This window comes from Perissodus microlepis, chromosome 9 (assembly GCF_051167445.1).
Source record: "Perissodus microlepis isolate ML-2025 ecotype Zambia chromosome 9, ASM5116744v1, whole genome shotgun sequence".
Classification (NCBI taxonomy): Eukaryota; Metazoa; Chordata; class Actinopteri; order Cichliformes; family Cichlidae; genus Perissodus; species Perissodus microlepis.
Window position 1 is genome coordinate 1,890,616 of NC_140469.1, and position 21,520 is coordinate 1,912,135.

The 21,520-nt window shown below is 43.3% G+C and overlaps 1 protein-coding gene across 2 annotated transcripts in view; it reads right to left on the reverse strand.

Moving 5' to 3' along the window:
* The window catches only part of kcnh2b (potassium voltage-gated channel, subfamily H (eag-related), member 2b), a 252,042-nt gene that overhangs the window by 26,157 nt on the left and 204,365 nt on the right, over positions 1–21,520 (reverse strand). For both annotated transcript variants that reach the window (XM_084938732.1, XM_084938731.1), the window contains exons 8-11: positions 3,960–4,139; positions 3,287–3,390; positions 2,946–3,084; positions 648–802 (exon numbers count right to left, since the gene is read on the reverse strand). In XM_084938732.1, coding sequence (XP_084794858.1) covers positions 648–802; positions 2,946–3,084; positions 3,287–3,390; positions 3,960–4,139 — 578 coding nt within the window. The remainder of the gene's footprint in view (positions 1–647; positions 803–2,945; positions 3,085–3,286; positions 3,391–3,959; positions 4,140–21,520) is intronic.

A 21,520-nucleotide genomic window follows, 5' to 3' on the forward strand; every position in this document is an offset into this window, starting at 1 on the left:
ATTTCATTTACCGTGACAGCAAACATTATATTCCACGCCAAACTGAAGAAATGCACCCAAAGTGTGTGCAGTTGGTTAGTCTGGAGGAGGAAGCATGATGGTGCAGCAGCATCTTATACAGCTACACAGCTCGTCAGCACGCTGTTGCCTTCCTGCCATCACCTTTCAATCAACCAGCAATTTTTTATGCAAGACAAGCTCTGACAGATCATTGAGGACACAGCTATGACTAAAACAAAAACCCACTACAGCTACCGAACTGTGGAGCAGATGGGGGAGAAGCAGAACAAGATCAAAGCAGTGCTTCAGTAGCATCCTGCAGACGCAGGTGTGTTAGAGCCAGAGAAAAGGCTCTGTTGGCTTTTAAAAGCTGTCACCATCAGTAATCACGTCTAAACATCTACTCAGCTGCACTCTAATTTGATCGCTGCACTTTTACAATAGAAATATTTTGTTGTATGACTTCAAGGCCTTTTATATCAGTCGTAGAATACCAGTTCCATACTCACAGCCCGTCGCTCCTTCAGATTTTGCATGAATTTTGCGTCAGGGTCATCAATAGGAGGAGAAAAGTATCTCTGCTGTATGGATTCTGCACTCACACACAGTTTGAATCTAATGTGAATCGTCAGTTTATGGCGTTGTACCAGATGCAGGCCAGCCAGTGAGCGATGAGGGCGAAGGTGCACATGAGAAGAAAGAGGACAGCCGCACCGTACTCTGAGTAGCGATCCAGTTTTCGGGCTACACGAACCAACCGTAGGAGACGAGCTGTCTTCAGCAGACCAATCAGAGTGGTGGTCTGATGGGCGTGGGTGAGATAGAGGAAAGTGGAGATAAGGCATCGTTAAACATGGCAGAAAGCAAAGTCGCTCCGATATCTCCTCACAGCACTCCCACCTGCTGTCATCCTGTCACACACACACACACACACACACACACACACACACACACACACACACACACACACACACAGGTGATGTAACTCTGGTCTTTTCCTGATGTGATTCAGTGTTGAGGAGGTGGTAAAATCCTGACTCCATTCATTTCTGTGGGCCTCTCTTCTCTCTGCTCCAGCTGGCTCCTTCGTGTCCACACAACAAATAAATAACAGGACGATTACTGCGCTGGCTGAGTGCCTGGTCCTCTGTGTGTGTGTGTGTGTGTGTGTGTGCTAACAGTAAATAACAGTTGTCTGTTGAGGAAAGTCTCCACTTTCTTGGCTCAGTGGCTTCTTCTGGGCAGCATCAGTGGAGCGAGCCCACGTGAAGCTTTCCCCACGAACGTTGGGAAGTCCCGCCTTCATTCATTTTATCTTGAAGGCTGCTTTAATTGTTATACATTAGTTCTGTTATTTAAAATGCTGCTCAATATTTATAGTTACCTCCAGCTGAGTTTTTGTGTGGAGCGATTCGATCACCTTAAGCCTGAGTGTTTTATATCCTCGGTGTGTGGGAAGTATCCTCAGGGAAACTTCGGCAGGCTACAGCACAACTCACTTACTCCTTCCTTTAACTCCCACTTCTTTCTCCAGACACCCACCTCCCACTTACTTCCTTGAATATCAAACCAACACCACCATCACTTCAATCATCCACTAAACCACAGAACTTAATTACCCACTGAGCCAGACGGAAACACACTGCTCTGCATGTTTCTGTATTAGAGCTGCAAACCTTTTGTTACTGACAGTGACACATCATTCACTTTGTGCATGAGCGCTGTGCTGCATTAGTGTAAAGTTTTCTGTTTCTGCCAACGAGTGAGTGAGACCTGGATTTTTACCAGAGGCTCTGAGATACAGCGACAGACAGAATCAGGAAGAATCAGAGCTCAGCATTAAACGATTGTGTCACGGCGAATCAAGCATCTGCAACGTTTAGTGCAAACTAGAGATCAGTCAGTCGTGAGGATAACTTTTCTCAGCTTTGCTCTTACAGTGGAAGTACGACGTTTTTGATCAGCTGGTTAAAAGAAATCATCAAATCCCCAACCCCCGGGCCATGGACCGGTCCGTGAGTCGTTCGAGAATTGAGCCTCGGTGTGAAATTGATGGTTTTCAGGGTTTTTAATCTTTAGTTTTTTGTCGTTTTTATCATTAACTCGGTTTCCCTGGGTCTTTCCCGTGTCTTATGAATAAATCTTCTCTTTTTTTGGTACCAGTACTGGTTTTATTTTGTTGTATTTATCCGCGACACCTTAAAGGCCGGGCCGTGAAAATATTGTCGGACATAAACGGGTCCTGGAGCAAAACAGGCTGGGGACTGCTGCGCTACAGGACTTAATGAAAAGTGGAGAGTCTTTGATGTAAAAGCAGGAACACATTTACTGCTGGTGGTACAAAAAAGAAAGTAATTACTGCTTTACTAATAATAAGACGTCCATGCTGGAAATCGTAACTTCAAACAGTGAATTTTCTTTCCAGCAAACTTCCAGCATCAAAAATCAAAGATTGAAAAAAGTAATCAGTAACTAATTACCGATTACTTCCCCCAAAAAGTAATCCTTGATCTCGATGTAACTGAGCTATAGCATGAAAGCAGTGACGTCATTAAAAACATATCATTTTGATGAGCTCAGATGAGTTTTAGGGTCTCGTGCACACTGCGCTGATCTAAGACATGTTTTGTTCATGGCTGACTACAAATCAACTTCCCTACGGAGACAATTAAATTATGAAGCCAAACGAATCCACCTCTCCCTCTCTTCTTATTTCCTGTTCCCCCTCCCTCCACCTTTGTTTAATCTTTCTGCGTGTTATCTTCACTTTATTGCATTAAAGAGATGGCAGACAAGATGTCAATGCACCATTCGTCTCTTCTCCATTCCCCCCTCCCCTCCATCTCACTACCACTTGTCTCGTTCTCTTCCTCCCACCCTGCCTCATAACTTCCCTGCAGCGTACAAACAGGCAGCTATCTCTCTCCCCCTCCGTCGTGACATACCTCCTCTCCATTGCGGTAGATGAGCAGGTCAAAGGGAATAGCAGCCACCATGTCGATGAGGAACCAGCCTTTGAAATAGTGGACAGCTATACGCACCGGGTGGCTCACCACTTCGTCATTAGAGTTTACGTATGTTGTCCTGAGAGAAACAGAGAGCATTATGTAAATACTGCAGACACTAATAGTTGTTATTGCAGTTTCTTCTTTTACAACCAGCTCTGTTTAGAATAATGTGCATAGATGAGAAACTTTTTTTCACATTTCTACTTAACAGCACCGAATTTGACTACAGGCTCTTCTGTGACTGTTGCTGTAATGAGGAGTACCGCTACAGTTCAGACCTGAAGTTGATGAGGATGTCAATAATGAACATGATGTCCACTATGAGGTCCACCACATTGAGAGGAGAGCAGGAGTAAATGCAACCCTGCATGCCTACGTCTTCCTACGAGAAGAGAGGAGAGGAAAACAAGTAAGAAGAGGCTAATATAGTGTACTTTAAGTTAAAAATACATTCAGCACATCTTTCAAATGGATTAGGATGAAGGATCATTTACATATGCATGCAGAGAAAACATGAAACAGTGACAAAGTTTGGTGATTTGGAGCTCAGTTCAGCTGGCAGCAGGCTGATTAAAGAGGAACTTGTTCCAACTCCATGTTTTTGTTTTTGTAGAGCAGGCCACTAGAGTAAAATAATCCTAATTCATCTCATACTGGAACTTTGTGCTGCCCCTCAGTTCATCGACAGCTGTTTCAGCTAACTTCTCCTCCCTTTATGCAAACTTTTCCTTGGCTCCAGGTGGGTGGAGCTTCTGTGCTACTGTACAGCTACAGCTGCTACACAGGCAAGACGAGTGAAACTGTTTGGTGGAGTCTGAAGCCTGGACCCTGAGCATTTGCACATTCGCTGATCTTTATTATTTAAAGCTAGTGTCATCTTTAATGTGAACATCACTTTAAGACAAAAACCAAGGTGCACTTTAATGATTCTGTCCTTAGATGAGAACCCACGTGATCGTTTAGGAGGAATGCGGCTGAGTAGGGAGTCAGGATGGCGGTGTAGATGACCAGCAGCAGGATGAGCCAGTCCCACACCGCCTTGAAGGGGCTGTAGTGCAACACCGTCCACTTGTGGATGCGAGGAGCCTGCAGCTTGTACTCCGGCAACACATCTGCACCCAGAGACAGCACCTGTGTCGGGAGAGGAAGACAGAGAGGGGGTGATCAGACACTGAATAATTGAACACACAGAACATGGGAAGAGACAAGAGGAAGAAGAAAGGGCATTTGTGTGCATGTGTGTGAAGGGCTGAGAAAGTATGGAAAGAAGAGGGAAAGTAAAGAAATAAAAGTACGTGCACACATGTACACACACCCCGAGCATATACACAGTAACAGAGCCAAACCACAGAAGATGATGAGAACTGCTCTGATGACTCTTTTCAGGCCGCCCTCCCAGGCAGCCTGTGTCCATTACACACGTTTATAATTGTGCAATGCAAAGATATGTGCACAGAAACCCATGTAGCAAGCTCACACACATAATCCAAAGCTATGATTCCAGTCACATTTCTCCGTGGCGCTGACACAAATGCTTTTTGACCAGGACATGTCCTTCAACGCACATATTAAACAAATATGTAAGACTGCTTTCTTCCATTTGCGCAACATCTCTAAAATTAGAAATATCCTGTCTCAGAGTGACGCTGAAAAACTAGTTCATGCATTTATTACTTCCAGGCTGGACGACTGTAATTCATTATTATTAGGATGTCCAAAAAACTCACTGAAAAGCCTTCAGCTGATCCAAAATGCTGCAGCAAGAGTCCTGACAGGGACTAGAAGGAGAGAGCAGATTTCTCCTGTTTTGGCTTCCCTTCATTGGCTTCCTGTTAAATCCAGAATTGAATTCAAAATCCTGCTCCTCACATACAAGGTCTTAAATAATCAGGCCCCATCTTATCTTAATGACCTTGTAGTACCATATCACCCTATTAGAGCACTTCGCTCTCGCTCTGCAGGCCTACTTGTTGTTCCTAGAGTATTTAAAAGTAGAATGGGAGGCAGAGCCTTCAGTTTTCAGGCCCCTCTTCTGTGGAACCAGCTTCCAGTTTGGATTCGGGAGACAGAAACTATCTCTACTTTTAAGATTAGGCTTAAAACTTTCCTTTTTGCTAAAGCATATAGTTAGGGCTGGACCAGGTGACCCTGAATCCTCCCTTAGTTATGCTGCAATAGACGTAGGCTGCCGGGGGATTCCCATGATGCATTGAGTTTTTCCTTTCCAGTCACCTTTCTCACTCACTATGTATTAATAGACCTCTCTGCATTGAATCATATCTGTTATTAACCTCTGTCTCTCTTCCACAGCATGTCTTTATCCTGTCTTCCTTCTCTCACCCCAACCGGTCGCAGCAGATGGCCCCGCCCCTCCCTGAGCCTGGTTCTGCCGGAGGTTTCTTCCTGTTAAAAGGGAGTTTTTCCTTCCCACTGTCGCCAAAGTGCTTGCTCATAGGGGGTCATATGATTGTTGGGTTTTTCTCTGTATCTATGAAGCGCCTTGAGGCGACTTTTGTTGTGATTTGGCGCTATATAAATAAAATTGAATTGAATTGAATTGAATTCGACGCACGAGCGGCGTGTGACATGGAGTCACGTGAAAGCACAACACTCCAAACACACACAGATCCTTTTCCTCTCTCATCCCTGTCTCCCACAAAAGCACTCCAAGGATGGAATCTCGGGAGTTATGGTGCACTTCTAAGTAGCTTTACTTGCAGTAATGTATTCAATCGCCTGGGCTGCATTCTGCCCGGAAGAGAGCAGGAATGAATCAGTATAAAGAGGCATTAAAACAGCCTGCCTGTGTCTCTGCCTAATAGAATCACACAGTGAACAGCAGTGCTGAAAGCAGGGGCCTGACTTTTGGAGCTGTGTAGTGTAGCCACACAGACACCTGCGACGATCAGCATTAGGTTGGTTGGCTTGACAACCGATGCTTTGATCTTACGTGCATCACTTTTATATAAATACAAAGTGTGATCAAAAAGCATACCCGATGTAAAACTGGCCACTATTCCTGCGAGGCTGGCCCTTTGTGAACTCCTGTTGTGTTCCAGTCCTTCTGCTACGTTTGGATCGCTCCCATTCTGACCACTTGTGATTTGAATTCACATATAAGAGTGGAAACATAAACTTCTTTGCCAAACTGACCTATTTTTCATGTGGTGGTTCGACACTGGTGCAAGAGCTAGGTCTCTAGCTACAACTCATTCACTGGAAAGCACCACAGTGTCCAAGGCCGAAGACGGTAAGTCAGTTGCTGATGTCTTTTGACGCTCAGATTCATTAACCAGGCTCTTAATTTGAAAGTGATGGCTGAGCCTCCACCTGTTCCTCGCTGGATTTGATGTCTCTCTACATTAGCAAAGCTTTTGCTGCTAACATGTTAAAGGAGTCATTCAAAAGTTTTTCACACTGCACACCATTTACTCTACAACACACATATTGGACAAAATAGTCAGTAAAAGAAAACAAAGCAGTTAAAATGAAAACTCGCTGAAGCTCGTCTGCTTGCTAAAGGTTAGCTCCGTTTCCTCGCAAATCACAGATCACAGCTAATCTCATAGAGTGAAAGCAGAGGCAGTGGCAGTTTGTCTAGCGCGCTAATTTTGCCATCAGTCTTGCAAGACTAGAGATTCATCCACAGTGCACATGCTTCACCAGAAAAAGGAGCTCTCAGATTATTAAGCTACAGCCACACAAGACAAGCGTTCTTCAAGAGACAACAGCCAGTTGTGGGCACAAGATGACTTTGATATAAAGTACAGATGCAAACAGGTGAGGAGATTTATTACAAAATGCATGAGAGACATTGCTTTCACTTTAATTTATGTCTATCTTTTGGGTAAGCAAGGCAAGCACTGCTTGCCACTAAATTGTCAGTGTTTTTTTCTGCATTTGAATAAAACACTGCAGTCGAAATAGGTAATATATTATACATTGTTTGCTTCACCCTCCCATGGCTGTATAACATATTTTGCTCTAGCTGGCTCTATTAGGCAGTGAAGTGTGGCTGTTTCGTAGAATCCTCTATTTCATGAACTGTTTGTCATTTTTGTCCAGAATGTAATACTTATAAGTTCTAACAGGTGTGTGTTTATACTGTGAACATGCGGATGTTCCGATCCATGAATACGTGCGAGTCATTCATTACTGCATTATTACATGAGAACGTCGTACTAGTGGGTTGGAGCTTTTAAACCGAAACCATCATTACTGCAACAGGGCAACTGTTCTGGTAGAAACATTGTATACAGATAAAACAGTAACAATAAAGTAAAAACAAAATTATTCTCATAAATAAGAGTAAGGCAAACCAAATGTGAAGAAATAAAGCAAAATAATAAATAAAATAGTACAGTCTGCTCTTTGACCTCCTCTCACCTCTCCGTTTTCTCCCAGTGCTCCACTGAGCTTTCATTACTCTTCTACACTCAGTGTTCTGGTTTCCTCCTGGCCTCCTGCTGACCTGTTAAATCTTTCGTCTTTTCTAATTTCATCTGTTTGTCCCTGTCCTCTCTCCAGCAATCCTTGCTCCACCTTTCCACTTCCTTTTCTTCTTCCCCAGCAGGCCAGTCACATTTCACACATTTGTCCTGTAAACTATTACCGCTCATCCTGCCTGGACCTTTCTTTCTTCTCTGGTTCAAATCTCATTCTTTTCATTCCTGTACACATTCTCTCGTCCTCAGGAGCCTCGAGGCAGCTTCCTCTTTCATGTTTCCTTCATACAGAGTTACAGTTCAGGATTTCCAAATAACTTTCGATTTCAATTAAGTTAATGGTTTTACCCTCACTAACTGACTTGAAACGTTTGTACACTAGGTTTGGAAAAAAGGTTTTGGCATATGCCATATTTTCCGCACTATAAGGCGCACATAAAATCTACAGTGCGGCTTATAGTCCGGTGCGTCTTATGAATAAATTCTGGTTGAATTCCGATTTTATGTGGTAAAAATCAAAAATCTGTCAAAAATGTTTTAGTACGACTTTGGTAGCTACGAAGCCGCACTGCTGGATGGATGGTCGGAGCATTACGGCTACTGTAGTCAGGAGCCTCGAGGAGGAATCTGGGTCCTAAACTCCATCCACTTCAGGTCCCAAAGTCAAACGATCACTGCAGCATCACTGAGAGTTAAAAACTGTCTAAATTCTTTCATCTTTAATAAAATGATCAGTGTTGCTGCTTTACCAGGTGTAACAATTGAGTTTAACATCCAGGCATCCATGAAAACGGAATTTATTAAATTTAACAGAGTTAGAAGTTAGCAGGAAGTTAGTTCGCTAGTTTCCACCTAAACATGATGTAGCATGTTCTGACTGAGATTTCTGAAACAATAAAACGTACAGCTCTGCTATCACTTCCAACATAAATGAAGACAGAAAACTAAACAGCAGTGACGTTTGTAGAGTTACTGAAGTTGGGCTAGCTGGTATATAATGATGTGCTACGTGATCATTAGCGACACAGCTATGTTAGCATAACATAAACAGTGAAGCTGGAGGATGAACGCCAACTTTTTTCCACTTGATAAAAGTTAACGTGAGGGTTCCTGATGGTTAGGGACAAATGCAATCGCATGGCAGGATGCTGTAAACGGACCAAACTTCAGTCAGGAGAACAACTGAGATAATCCATCCACAATACGAGGTTAGTCATTAATATACTGCAACAACATGGGAATAGAGCAGCTGTGATAGAATACAGCATTAATGTCTTGATGCATGCTCAGTCATCCAGGTAAGTAAATCTCCAAAAGTTGATTCTGTTCATCTGGACGTAGCATTTTGTGGGAGAAACGTTTCGTCACTCATCCAAGTGACTTCTTCAGTCTCAGCTGACTGCAGGTTTCCCCAATCTTATAAACACAACATTTGCATAATGACTGAAACCAGCCCACTGAAGGAACAATGGGCTGGGAGGTCAGTTCCTTAATCATAATTATGCAAATTCTCATGACCATTGATCAACAACCACTGACCAAAACCCACTGATCAATGGCCATGAGTACCATTCACAGAGAGTTGGGGAATGGCTGCAATCACAGCATTGTAAGATGGCGAAAGAAAAACATCCTTGCTGAAGGGTTGAATTTTGCTGTCACACTGAGACAAATCCCGCTAGTGGAGCTGGTCACAGCCACAGAAACAGCAATTCGTAACAACAATATTGCAGAAGTGGAAGCAGAGCAACTACGGACGAAAGTTTCAGCCTGTCTCAGCAATGCAAAGCCCCCAGCATCCAACATCAGCATGGAGGAGAGGAAGGCACTCACATCACTTAGTAATGACAACAACATTACCATCCTTCCGGCAGACAAGGGTAGGTGCACAGTATGAAAAAGACTATCATGAGAAAATTTTGTCACTACTCAGTGATGAAAATACTTATGAGCCCCTGAAACGAGACCCAGGAAGTGGCTACAGGAAGAGGGTGATAGACTGTCTGAAGCAGTTAGAACAAGACAAGGCTATTGACCGGACCTCATACCACAGGCTGTACCCAGGGGAGTCTACACCAAGTCTGTATGGTTTACCGAAAATACATACACAGGGTGCACCTTTAAGACCGATTCTCTGTATGATCAAGTCGGTCACCTATAACACCTCCAAGTTGCTGGCTTCGATCCTCAACCCGCTGGTGGGCAGCTCTGAGCACCACATCCAGAACATCCTGGATTTTGTTGAGAAGGTGAGAGATGTCATTATGGAGGCAGATGAAACCATGGTCTCGTACGACGTTACATCTCTCTTCACTTGCATCCCAGTCACGAAAGCGTTCGAGGTAGTGTGTAAGAGATTACAGGATGACACCAACCTCAGCAACAGGACCACTCATAGCATCGACCAAGTGTGTTTGAACTGTGTCTTCATTCCACCTACTTCACATACAAGGGTCAGTACTACAGGCAGAAACATGGGTGTGCCATGGGCTCCCCAGTTTCACCTATCGTGGCCAATTTGTACATGGAAGAAGTGGAAAAGAGGGCTTTGCTATCCTACCCTGGAACACCACCAAGTCACTGGTTCAGGTATGTGGATGACACCTGGGTGAAAATCAAATCTCAGGACGTTCCACAATTCACGGATCACATTAACTCGGTGGACCGACACATCAAATTCACCAGGGAGGATATGAAAAGTGACAGGTTAGCCTTCTTAGACTGAGATTTCCATCAGTAATGGGGGACATCTAAAAGCTGATGTGTACGGTAAACCTACACATACGGATCAGTATCTAAGGTTTGACTCTCATCATCCACTGGAGCACAAACTGGGAGTCATCAGGACGCTACAACACAGAACGAACACCATCCCCACAGACACAGCAGCCAGGGAGGCAGAAGAACATCACATCAAGAAGAGTAAATGTGGTAAAGAAAGCTCCAGCGATCCAGGAGAGAAGAACAACCGCTGCCCAAGCGAAAACCTGTAGTGATCCCATATGTGTCAGGAGTACCGTGGCTTTTAAACCCCAAAGCACGCTGCGCCAAAAACTGGTCCACCCAAGGATCGGGTCCCCCGACACAAACAGAGTAACATAGTGTACGCTGGTAAGTGCAGGAGGATTGTCAGGATTTATACATCGGGGAAACCAAACAACCTCTGGCGAAGCGGATGGCACAACACAGAAGAGCTACTTCGTCAGGCCAGGACTCTGCAGTCTATTCACACCTACAGGCCAGTGGACACTCTTTCAATGATGAGGATGTACACATCCTGGACAGGGAGGAACGCTGGTTTGAGGGCGGAGTCAAGGAGGCCATTTACGTGAAAAGGGAAAGACCATCTCTGAATCGAGGAGGGGGCCTAAGCGTACATCTTTCGCCATCTTACAATGCTGTGATTGCAGCCATTCCCCAACTCTGTGAATGGTACTCATGGCCATTGATTAGTGGTCTTTGATCAGTGGGTTTTGGTCAGTGGTTGTTGATCAATGGTCATGAGAATTTGCATAATTAAGATTAAGGAACTGACCTCCCAGCCCATTGTTCCTTCAGTGGGCTGGTTTCAGTCATTATGCAAATGTCCTGTTTATAAGATTTGGGGAAACCTGCAGTCAGCTGAGACTGAAGAAGTCACTTGGATGAGTGACGAAACGTTTCTCCCACAAAACGCTACGTCCAGATGAACAGAATCAACTTTTGGAGATTCAGCATTAATGAATCGATGGTACGTAAGTGGAGGAAGCAAGAAGAATGAGTCGAGTAAGGTTTGACTTATCTGACTGTTTTGTTTCGTGCCTTATAATCCGGTGCGCCTTATGGTCCGAAAAATACAGTAGTAATATATAGCATGTATATAGTGTCAGTGTGTATTCACTGATGTGAAGCCTCATCCCTGATCGAGTTTCAATACTTTTAGTTCAACAAATATAGTCTGAAGCGTAAGTCAGGAAAAAGACTGAGTGGGATAGAAACATACACCTATGCTGTGTTTGTCTTAGTTCTCATGATGCAGGGATGGAAAGGTGCCCTTCATATATGAATGAAATTATATTTATTAAAGTATTTTTATGGCAGTGTTACTCATGTGGAATAGTGGCAAAAAAAACCCTTTAAGACTCTGGTCGTTGCCCTTTTTCTCATCATAAGATCACCTGCAGAGTGCATTTTCAATTCCAGAATGGGCATAATTATCGCCATAAATCATGTCTGAATCCTGACCTGCCCACATATGCACTTGTGTGAGCGGGCACAAACACTGCTGAATAATGCACCCACACCCACACACCCCTAGAGTTCAGTCGAGTGCCCCCCACAGCTGTGTGTCGCCTCTTGGAGTATCTTGAGGGATATTTTTAGCCATCTGTGTGAAACTGAAAAACACTGCCATGAGGACTGTTAAAAGTGCAGATGTCAAGACACATTTAAGTGCAGTTAGGGCAAAGTTGTATTTGAGGACAGCACCGGAGGGAGGAGTCTTAAAGCAAAGAGAGGAGCAGTTTACAGAGCTGTCCGCCTGTGCCACCGAGACGATTTGTTTTCCTCACTTCACCCACAACATGCTGTTTGTTCCCCACGTCGATCTAGTCGATCGGTGTAGCAGAGGCCAGCATCATTGGAGAAAGTCCTCCTTGCTAATATTTATCCCTGAAACTGACAGGATTTGTGCTTCTGACACACTGCATTTGGGGTTGACTGTGCTATATTTTCTTACTTAACTGGTTGACTTGAAACTACAGACAAAATTAACTAGCTTAGATGTTAAGAGGCAAGTCGAATACAGGTGACGTGCTGACAATACACGACTCAAAGTGAAGCTCAAGCCAGAGCTCGGGCTGTCCAGTAGACTGCTTCAGTGTCAGCCCTGCTTTATTTGACACTGTGTGCTTTAGAGTGACAAGACAGGGCAAGAGATGACAAGACAAATCAAGTTTGAAACCCAAAATGTCCCATATCTGGTGTGCACCTGCTAAACCATCAAGGCTGTCACACTGTCTTTCTGCAAAGTCACGTTTCAACACAATGACAGGATACCAGAGGACTAGTCTGCTCTTATTCATAGATTTATAAAGCAACAACTACGTCTGAAGAAAGTGATGTGGAGACAGAACAATAAGGACCACGCTAAATGAGAAGAAACCCAATGCTTGACCTTCTTCGTGGTTTGCTCACAGGAAATGATCAAAGGTAATAATGTAAAGAAAAGGGAGCCTATGAAGCCGTGCACAGCGCCAAGGACTGTGAAGGTGATGACTCACCTCACAGGCAGCAAAGTTTAAATAGCACACACTCACACCTACACCTGGGAGGTGTTCAGTATAGCTGCAGCCATAAAAAAGCTGATGACTGAACAGCGATGACACTTCCATCATTAATCTTCAATCAAATCTTCTATCGGTGCAGAAGACTGAGCCACAGGCACCGGCACAGAGGTATGTGCTCGGTGCTTTGTGCAACTGGTTGATATCTCAACAACTTGCTTACACTTTATTTCACATTTAGCGAAGTCATGGTGTCATTTGAAACAGTGGAGATGGTGCCGTCCTCTCTATTTTACAGAATAACAGTTTTAATAGGTGGTGCAAGTTGCTTTTAACTCAGAAGAACTTTGTTTGTTCTTGAACCGGACGACCCAATAGCGCCCTTCACTCCCGCTCTCTGAAGTCGCGCTGTTACTTTTATCAATCTTGACACCGCGCCTCCCGAAAACTTTGTGGGGTCTCAGGGGGGAGCGAACAAAGGGGAAGTGCACAACATCAACGGCTGATGGCAGCCAAAGGCAGTCAGGCAACACGCAGCATCCATCTGCTTGGTAGGGGTGCTGATGGCTTTGGAAGGCCTTCATTTCTCACATTGCGTGAGATTTATTTGGCACGCATGCCTGTGTAGATGGGCGTAAACTTGGAAAAAAGGGACACTAACAATTAGAAAAATAAAAAAACTCAAGTCCAAGCCAGCAGACAAAGAAAAATAAACTCCTGTGAGCTCAGTTATAAGGATATTTGTAGCTAGACGTTAATTACAGTCTTTTCAATTGACTCTTTGCTCCAATTTAGACTGATGAGTTTGGGGGGAATTTTCAATCAACTCAGGTCTGTATCAGAAAGTTACGTTAGCTTCGTTGCCATTTAGGAACTCAAAGTACCTGCCTCAGTATAATAATAATAATAATAATAATAATAATAATAATAATAATAATAATAATAATAATAATAATAACAACTTTATTTATAAAGCGCTTTCAAACAAAGTCTGTACAACTATTTGAAACTTAAAAGATAAATAAAATAAAAGTGATACATAGTAATACAGGTAAAAGACAATACAAGTTAAAAACAGTAAAAATTAAAAGCCATAGAATTAAGACCTGTAGGATCGGGTGAACAAATGTGTCTTCAACTTAGTTTTAAAAAGCTCCACAGAGCATGCCTGCCTAATATCTTGAGGGATACACACTTTGGAGCCATATGATTACAACCACATTTCAAAGACGTAAAAAGTGGCTATGAGAGACCGGCTCACTTTGTGTTTACACGTGCACATCGTGACCTGCTCAGTAGGTAGATACTGGTCTGACTGCTGCGTTAGTCTTGACATTAAAAAACAACAAAAAACCTTATTAACAGTTATTATGAAAAAAATACATCAAAAGAAAATTTGTATTTTTAATATCTGCTACTTAAAAAATGCCAGTGTGCAACAGTCCACTCTGGGTGGAATACGCACACGTGTGTGTGTGTGTGTGTGTGTATTCTGCTGCCCCTGGACAATGTGTGAGGTTACACCACCCTTCCAATAATCTTGAGATGTGTTTTGGAGAAAGAAACAAAGAGATGAAGGGAATAGGAAAAGAGAGGAATAACCTACAAGAGCGAGGCTGTGATAGTGGGACCAAGTGAGAAAGACACAGAAGGTTAGAGGAACATGGCCAGGAGGGATGAATACACAGCAAGAAATAGCTGAAAAGTCAAAAAAATTATTAAAGACTGACAAAGTGAGCGGCAATGACAGAGCCTGACAGGGGACAGTCTGCATGACACACAGCCATAAATGTAATTTCTATTATAAAAATTGTTAGTGCATGTTCATAAACTGGAACATTTGGATCTGCATGGCAGTTTAGTCACACAGAGGAAGAGACCAGCAGCGATGTGACGACCAGAGAGCACATGACTGTCAGGAACGTCTTGTAACTTGTAGCGATGGCGGATGATAAAAACCCAGTGACAACATAAAGTGAGGTGAGTTAAACCAGCAAGCGATTAAAGCACCTACGAAAGGCAGAGAAGTAAATGAAAAAGTTTCTGAAGCTGAGAGTCTCTGCCTGTGACCAGCTGTCAGCTGCAGGCGCACGTAGCAAGTGAACTGTTGTAAACATGTATCTGTATATCCAACAGGATCGCTCTGCTTCCAGATTTAACTTCTTATCTATAAGCATGTTTGTCAGCGTCTTCTAAAGTAACTACAGAGGATTCTGATCTGTGACTGATCTGATCTTCAGCTAAGATTTGGTTAAAGATCAGAACATCTGATGTTGTGTAAGTCATTAAAAGATGGATATTGCACATGCTCAGTGTTGGGTGTAGCACATTCAAAAGTAACGTGTGACTGTAATCACACTCGTTTTTGCAGTAATGCATTATGTGTTTCCATGTGTCACAAAGGTTCTTCAGTTCTCTTTTGTGCAGGTAGGAGGACATTACTTGCTAACTGCTAACACAACTTTGACTGTGAGCAAGCATCTGCATTGGCAGCATGCTAACACAAAGCTAGCCAAGAAGCCAGAATGATGCTGAAGCTGAATGAACGCTGAGCTCCGCCCACCAGCCAGAACTTGATCTTCAACAGGTAATAAAGCAGTGATGAACAGTTTCCACCTGTGCATGTCTCTGCAGTAGAATCAGTGTTGCAATGGCTTTAAAGTTATTAATGTTCATTACAAAGAACCAGTATGGACATGGACCCTCAGTGTCAGACTGCGTTCACTCTTCTAATACTTTTTTGTTTGCTTTAATGTCAGTTTGTTGGCCAAAACCTAATCTTTAAAAAAAATCCAAAAGTGACATCAGACTACAATATCGTCCAATCCAATGCTTCAAGTGTCTGCAGCTGCGATGCTTCCAAAACCTCTGCAAACATGGCCGATATGTCGTGACGAGAAACTGGTCAATATTTTATACAGTCAAACACTGCTGCTCATCCATGCCCATACTCGGCATTAGAAAAGAGGCCGTTCAAATGACACAGGCAGAAGCACATTAAAATTTCACAGCGTTCATTTTCTACTGTAAACAGAAGAGCCAGTGAACCACGAGCACCGAGGCAAGCACCAGCTCATCGGCTTGACACCCGTTTAATAATGCAGAATCAAATCATGTCTGTTTGGTAAAGGTGTATTTGTGCACATAGCTCCTGTTGGGTGGCTGACACCGATGAGACGCACACACTGCCTTTCTACCAGCAACCGGCTGAGATTTCAACAAAAACATTTCGATTCACCGACTGTCGAAGTGCAACGATGCAGCTTGCTGCTGGAGGTTAGAGATACATGGGATGCTAATGCATCACATCATTGCTACATATACATATTCTAACAAAAGTCCAACCAAAACCAGATTATTAAAATTAGATACAGCACAAATATGGGAACACACCACTCAGATAGTGAATGAGCTGCAGTTTGTATCCTGTGACACGTAAAGAGAGCCTGGCTTTTAATGTGTTTATCACAAAAGGCAGCAGTCTGTAATCTTGGCAGACTTAAGGTACTAAAAGATCCAAAGTATAGAAAGAAACACACAAACACCCATATACACATTTAAACACTAAGTTTACTTCATCTCCCCCATTTCCCTGAGCCAGAGTCAAATCCCATCCTAACCTTTTCTCTGCCTTATTCCAACACTTACGTTTCAAATTAAGGGCTGGAGGACTTTCTTTTTCATTTACAGCATCAGCTTGTGCACACATAACCACATAAGGTTCTGACACTGGCCCGAAGCTTTTATCTTTCACCAAAAGACCAGTGTGATATTATTAGCTTCAGCCTGCTGATAAGTTCAGTCGGTGGACAGAGTCGCCTTTTCACGCAGAACGCTCACTGCTGTTTGGACAAGACAGCGTGAAAGCTCTATTGTAGTGAAATATAGATGAACACATGTATTTTAGAGCCACAGAAATGTGGCTAAAACACTGTTGGAATGTTAACTTTAGTGCTGTCACATCCAAAGACATGTAGCAGCTTGTAAAACGCACAAGAACAACTCTCACTGAAAGGTTGTTACTTTCAAAGACGAACAAACGAGTGCATCTACAAGAAAAAAGGAACTCATGTAACTGATAAAGTCTTCTTCAAGTAACTCCTGTGTCCTGTGTGTAAAGGAGTTAAAAACAAATAACTGCTAAATGAAATAAATGTAACTGTAATCAGTTACTGAGAAAATAAAATACATTTAAATGTAGAATACAGGAGTCACTCTGTTGCTTTACAGTCTTCTGCTATATTTCCTGACAATTGCAACAAATAATAACGAGCAGTAGCTACATCGACACAGACTCATGCATGCGGGCAAAATGCACTCCGATACTGAGCATTGAATTCAATTTGTTCTCCTGTCTTAATCTATTCTGGCTGTTGTCTGCCTGTTAAATTAAAGCTCAAGGCAACCTGAGTCTATCATCCCTGCAACCAGCTGACCAAGACAAGAACCTCTTTCTTTGCTGGAAATCCAACAGTCCAATAATTTCCTTGTTACACCGTAAAACAGTCAAAACATGAGTGCATAGAGGAAAACTTGTTTATCTGCAGAGAAAATACGGATAAAATATTCAAATGCTCAAAGTAAAATGTCTGCAGCAGATAGAATAGAAAAGTCATTAAGAGTAATACATTATATCATTCATGTCATTTATAGCTGAGTTCAAAACCTCAAAACATTTTAAAAGGATAAGAAATACGTTTAAAATGAACCTTTCTAAACGTGGATATACTGTGTGTAAGGATCCAATGAGACTGTCTCCTCTAAAATGCCATTAAATGACCAGAACTGTAGGTCATTTTGCACCGCTGACATCATGAAGCACTCACAGTTTAATCTTCTATTTTATTCATTTAATAAAATGCAAGGATGCATCAAAGTCTCGCATTCTTGCAGACTGTTACTTGCAGCTGTGATGAACAATTTGAATCATTCCCTGATTTGATGATTCACTAATCGTTCAAGACTCCTCAGGATGTTTGTATTCAGTGTGCATATACATATCAAAAGAAAAAAGCAGGAAGTACTGTCAAATGTGAAAACAGCGATTGCTGGAATATTCCATCAGTGGTGGGCATAGTGTTACCAGTGTGTCAATAACACTGGAGCACTGAAAACACCTTACTGGTGAAGTTATTTCACACTGAACAACTGACCACATGACACCTACACCAATCAGGTTATGACCCCCGACAGGTGAAGTGAATAACACTGATTAACTCTTCACTGTGGCAGCTGTTAGTGGGTGGGATATATCAGGGAGTGAACATTTTGTCCTCAGAGTTGACGTGTTGGAAACAGGAAAAATGGTCAAGTCTGAGGATTTCAGCGAGTTTGACACGGGCCATGTTGCCATGGCTAGAAGACGACAGGCCCCGTGATGCTTGTGGGGAACAAAGCCTGGATGGTGTGGTGCAGTCCAGCAGAAAGGCTACTGTAGCTCAGATTGCTGAAAAGGTCAATGATGGTTCTGCTAGGAAGGTGTCAGAGCAAATGTATTACAGTTGGCTAGCTGCAGACCGGTCAGGGTGTCCATGATGACCCCTGTCCACTGCAGAAAGCACCAACAGTAGGCTCGTGAGCTACTGGACCACAGAGCAATGGAAGAAGGAGCCCTGGTCTGACGATTCAGACCAAGCCACTGCTCACCAGGGGAACCTCTGACATCGGGATGCACTATGGGAAGAAGGCAAGGTGGAGAAGGCAGTGTGATGCTTTGGACCATGTCCTGCTGGGAAACCTTGGTTCCTGCCATCTAAGCATTGTTGCAGACCATATACACCCTTTCATGGAAACAGAATTCCCTGACGGCTGTGGCCTTTTCCAGCAGGATCATTTACCCTAAATGCAAAAATGATTCAGGAATGGTTTGAGGAGCACAAATTTGAGGTGCTGACTCCAAATTCCCCAGATCTCAGTCCAATCGAGCATCTGTGGAATGTGCTGGACAAACAGCTCCGATCCATGGAGACCCCACCTCACAACTTACAGGATTTAAAGGATCTGTTGCTAACATCTTGGTGCAGATACTACTGCAGGGGTCGAGCTCAGGGCCACGGCCTCCAGCATGACGTTAGGGGGTCATAATGTTATGCCTGATCAGCGTATGTCACGTTTGTCGTGTTGTATCTGTGCAATCAAAAAGGGCTACCACCATGGATGAGGGTCTCATCAGAGGTCTATCATAAGGAAACCTTGGATTATTCCATCCATTTAACACATACCATCTATCTAAGCAACCTGCATGTCTGTAGGTGCACATGTATATATTTATACCCATATAGTGTGAGTATGGATTTGAATGGTATGAGGGCATCTGTGTGTGTTTGATATGTGCCTGCTGACAGGTTGGCTTCCTTCTTGACCTTTTTCTCTCCAGCTTTGACATTTCCCACTAAGACATAACAAAGGAGTAGATTTCTTCAGCCTCAATCTTTCTCCCTCCTTCTTCCTCCTCCTCTTTCTAACTGCAGCCTTTTGCAACAAAATTCATCAACACCATCAGCTCTTAGGTTTGTTGCTGCCTCTCCCTCGGATATCTTTGTTTCTCTCTTTCTCTCCCCGTATCTCCTTCATCGTCTCATTTCTGTCTCTCTTTTTACCCTTGTCTTGATCTTTCTCAGCCTCCCTTCCTGCCTCCCCTTCTATTCGTCTTTAGCTCCCTCTGCCTTAGACAGGACTTGAAATATAAATGCTGCAATGAAACAGCCACACAAGCAACTGCTGTGGGGCTGCTGACATATGTTCTGCACACACACAAACGCACAAGCCTTTAGTGTTAATCTACGACACAAGGAGACTTCAGAGTGTACTCTGAGCTTAGGTTTTTAATCTCTCGACTGTGTGTCTGTTTGAGAATCTGCTTTTATCTACAGCTATTGAAACTACAGATATGAGGGTGGGGGTGTCCAGAAACTGCAGTTTGACAAGAACCCATGCCATGAGGGGATTTAGTCGGAGTTGAGGAAAGCAGAAATCCACAAGAGACACCCCACCTCCCCTCCAAACCCCCACCGCCAGGTTTGCAGGAATTCAAAATAATAAATAAACAAATGGCGAGCTTGATATTCTGTTCACAAAAGACTAAATATCCAACAGTGACTGCAGCGCACACATTGTGCAGTACTGATGAGTCTTCATGTGCCTTTAAAGGGAGCATGTGATCTGAGGATGCCAGCTAGCATTAGATTCAAACTATGCAATCAGGCCACTCGAACACAAGATGCTAGTGCGTGAAGCCACAAAAGCACATACTGGAAGACCTGTGCTATATTCCATGTAAGGTATATACATCTATTATAAAGCTTATTACAGGACATCATCTTTGGACATCATATGCTCTTCTGCTCTTACTATTGAAAGTTTTGCGTATTCTCAGAAATATGAATCCAAACACAACAATTATAGATGGAGAAAGAGCTTGGGTGGAGGTGGGCTGTTAAAGAGGCCCAGCATACCCTGTACGAGATGTGTCAAACGGACGGGTGTCAGCTGATGGGGGCTGGCTGAGGGATCCTTGAACTGTGCAGAATTGTTCATGCTTGCTGGTAGTTTGATTAACTTGATATCAGCAGTGTGATTCAGCGAGGCCTCCTTTATCTTTCATCCTGGCCTTCTCCATTATGTGTGCAAGAAGCATTTGATTTGTGTCTGTTATGGCTGCAGAGGAAACCTCGATGGGCAAACGTCTTCAAATACACGTTCCTGCACTTACCCGGAGAGAAAAATGTGAGTTGTATACTTGTAGGACTTTCTTGCACACTTCTCATGTCGGCAGAAAGGGAAATTTGACACACAGCTAAAGTTCAATGTGATAACAATAACAAAACACTAATCTAGTTTTTCAGTCTTTGCTCTTCTCTGTTCCCTGCTTGTAGGGTACTTTAGAGAATATACACTACAGAACATAGCGCCTGCTGGATTATGAGACACTGACTTTAAAGTGACCTTGTTTGCCGTCATCCCACCAAGAGGTCAAAGAGCGAAGCAGGGCTGGCGATGCACAAAGTTTCGGTCCACTGCTCTGCATGGATGGATGGGCTCGCTGTCTACATCAGCGCTGCTCGACCCAGCAGTTATGTGTTGGAGGACTACAACTGTTCTGCATATGCACAGCTATCACACTGAATCACCGAGTGTGTGTGAAGACCCGAGCTCACATGTTCACAGCAAAAAGATCACCCGTTCACGCATGGCAACACACACACACAGAAATGGGCGCGTGCGAGGGTGCTTGCGTGGACGTAGTCGTGTTATGAGTGTTTACTGTTTCCACTGTGAGAGTATACACTGTAGTCTGCTGTAGTATCAAGAGGAAAAACGGATCACCTGTGACGTAATTTTCAGCACGAGCAGCTGCGTTGAGGCACGTTTGGTCCTGTGGGATCGGTACAAGGATCGTCCCTTTGTCTCACAGCCCATTACTTCACTAATCACTACCCTCATCCATAGATTATTATCCAAGTCACTGATATTCCAGAAACACCTTCAAACACACATTCACATATTTATCCAGCACACAGTGTGGATGCATGAATACGTGTACATGTGACGGGGAAAACCCACCTTTCTGAAAGACTACAGGGAGTGCAGAATTATTAGGCAAATGAGTATTTTGTCCACATCATCCTCTTCATGCATGTTGTCTTACTCCAAGCTGTATAGGCTGGAAAGCCTACTACCAATTAAGCATATTAGGTGATGTGCATCTCTGTAATGAGAAGGGGTGTGGTCTAATGACATCAACACCCTATATCAGGTGTGCATAATTATTAGGCAACTTCCTTTCCTTTGGCAAAATGGGTCA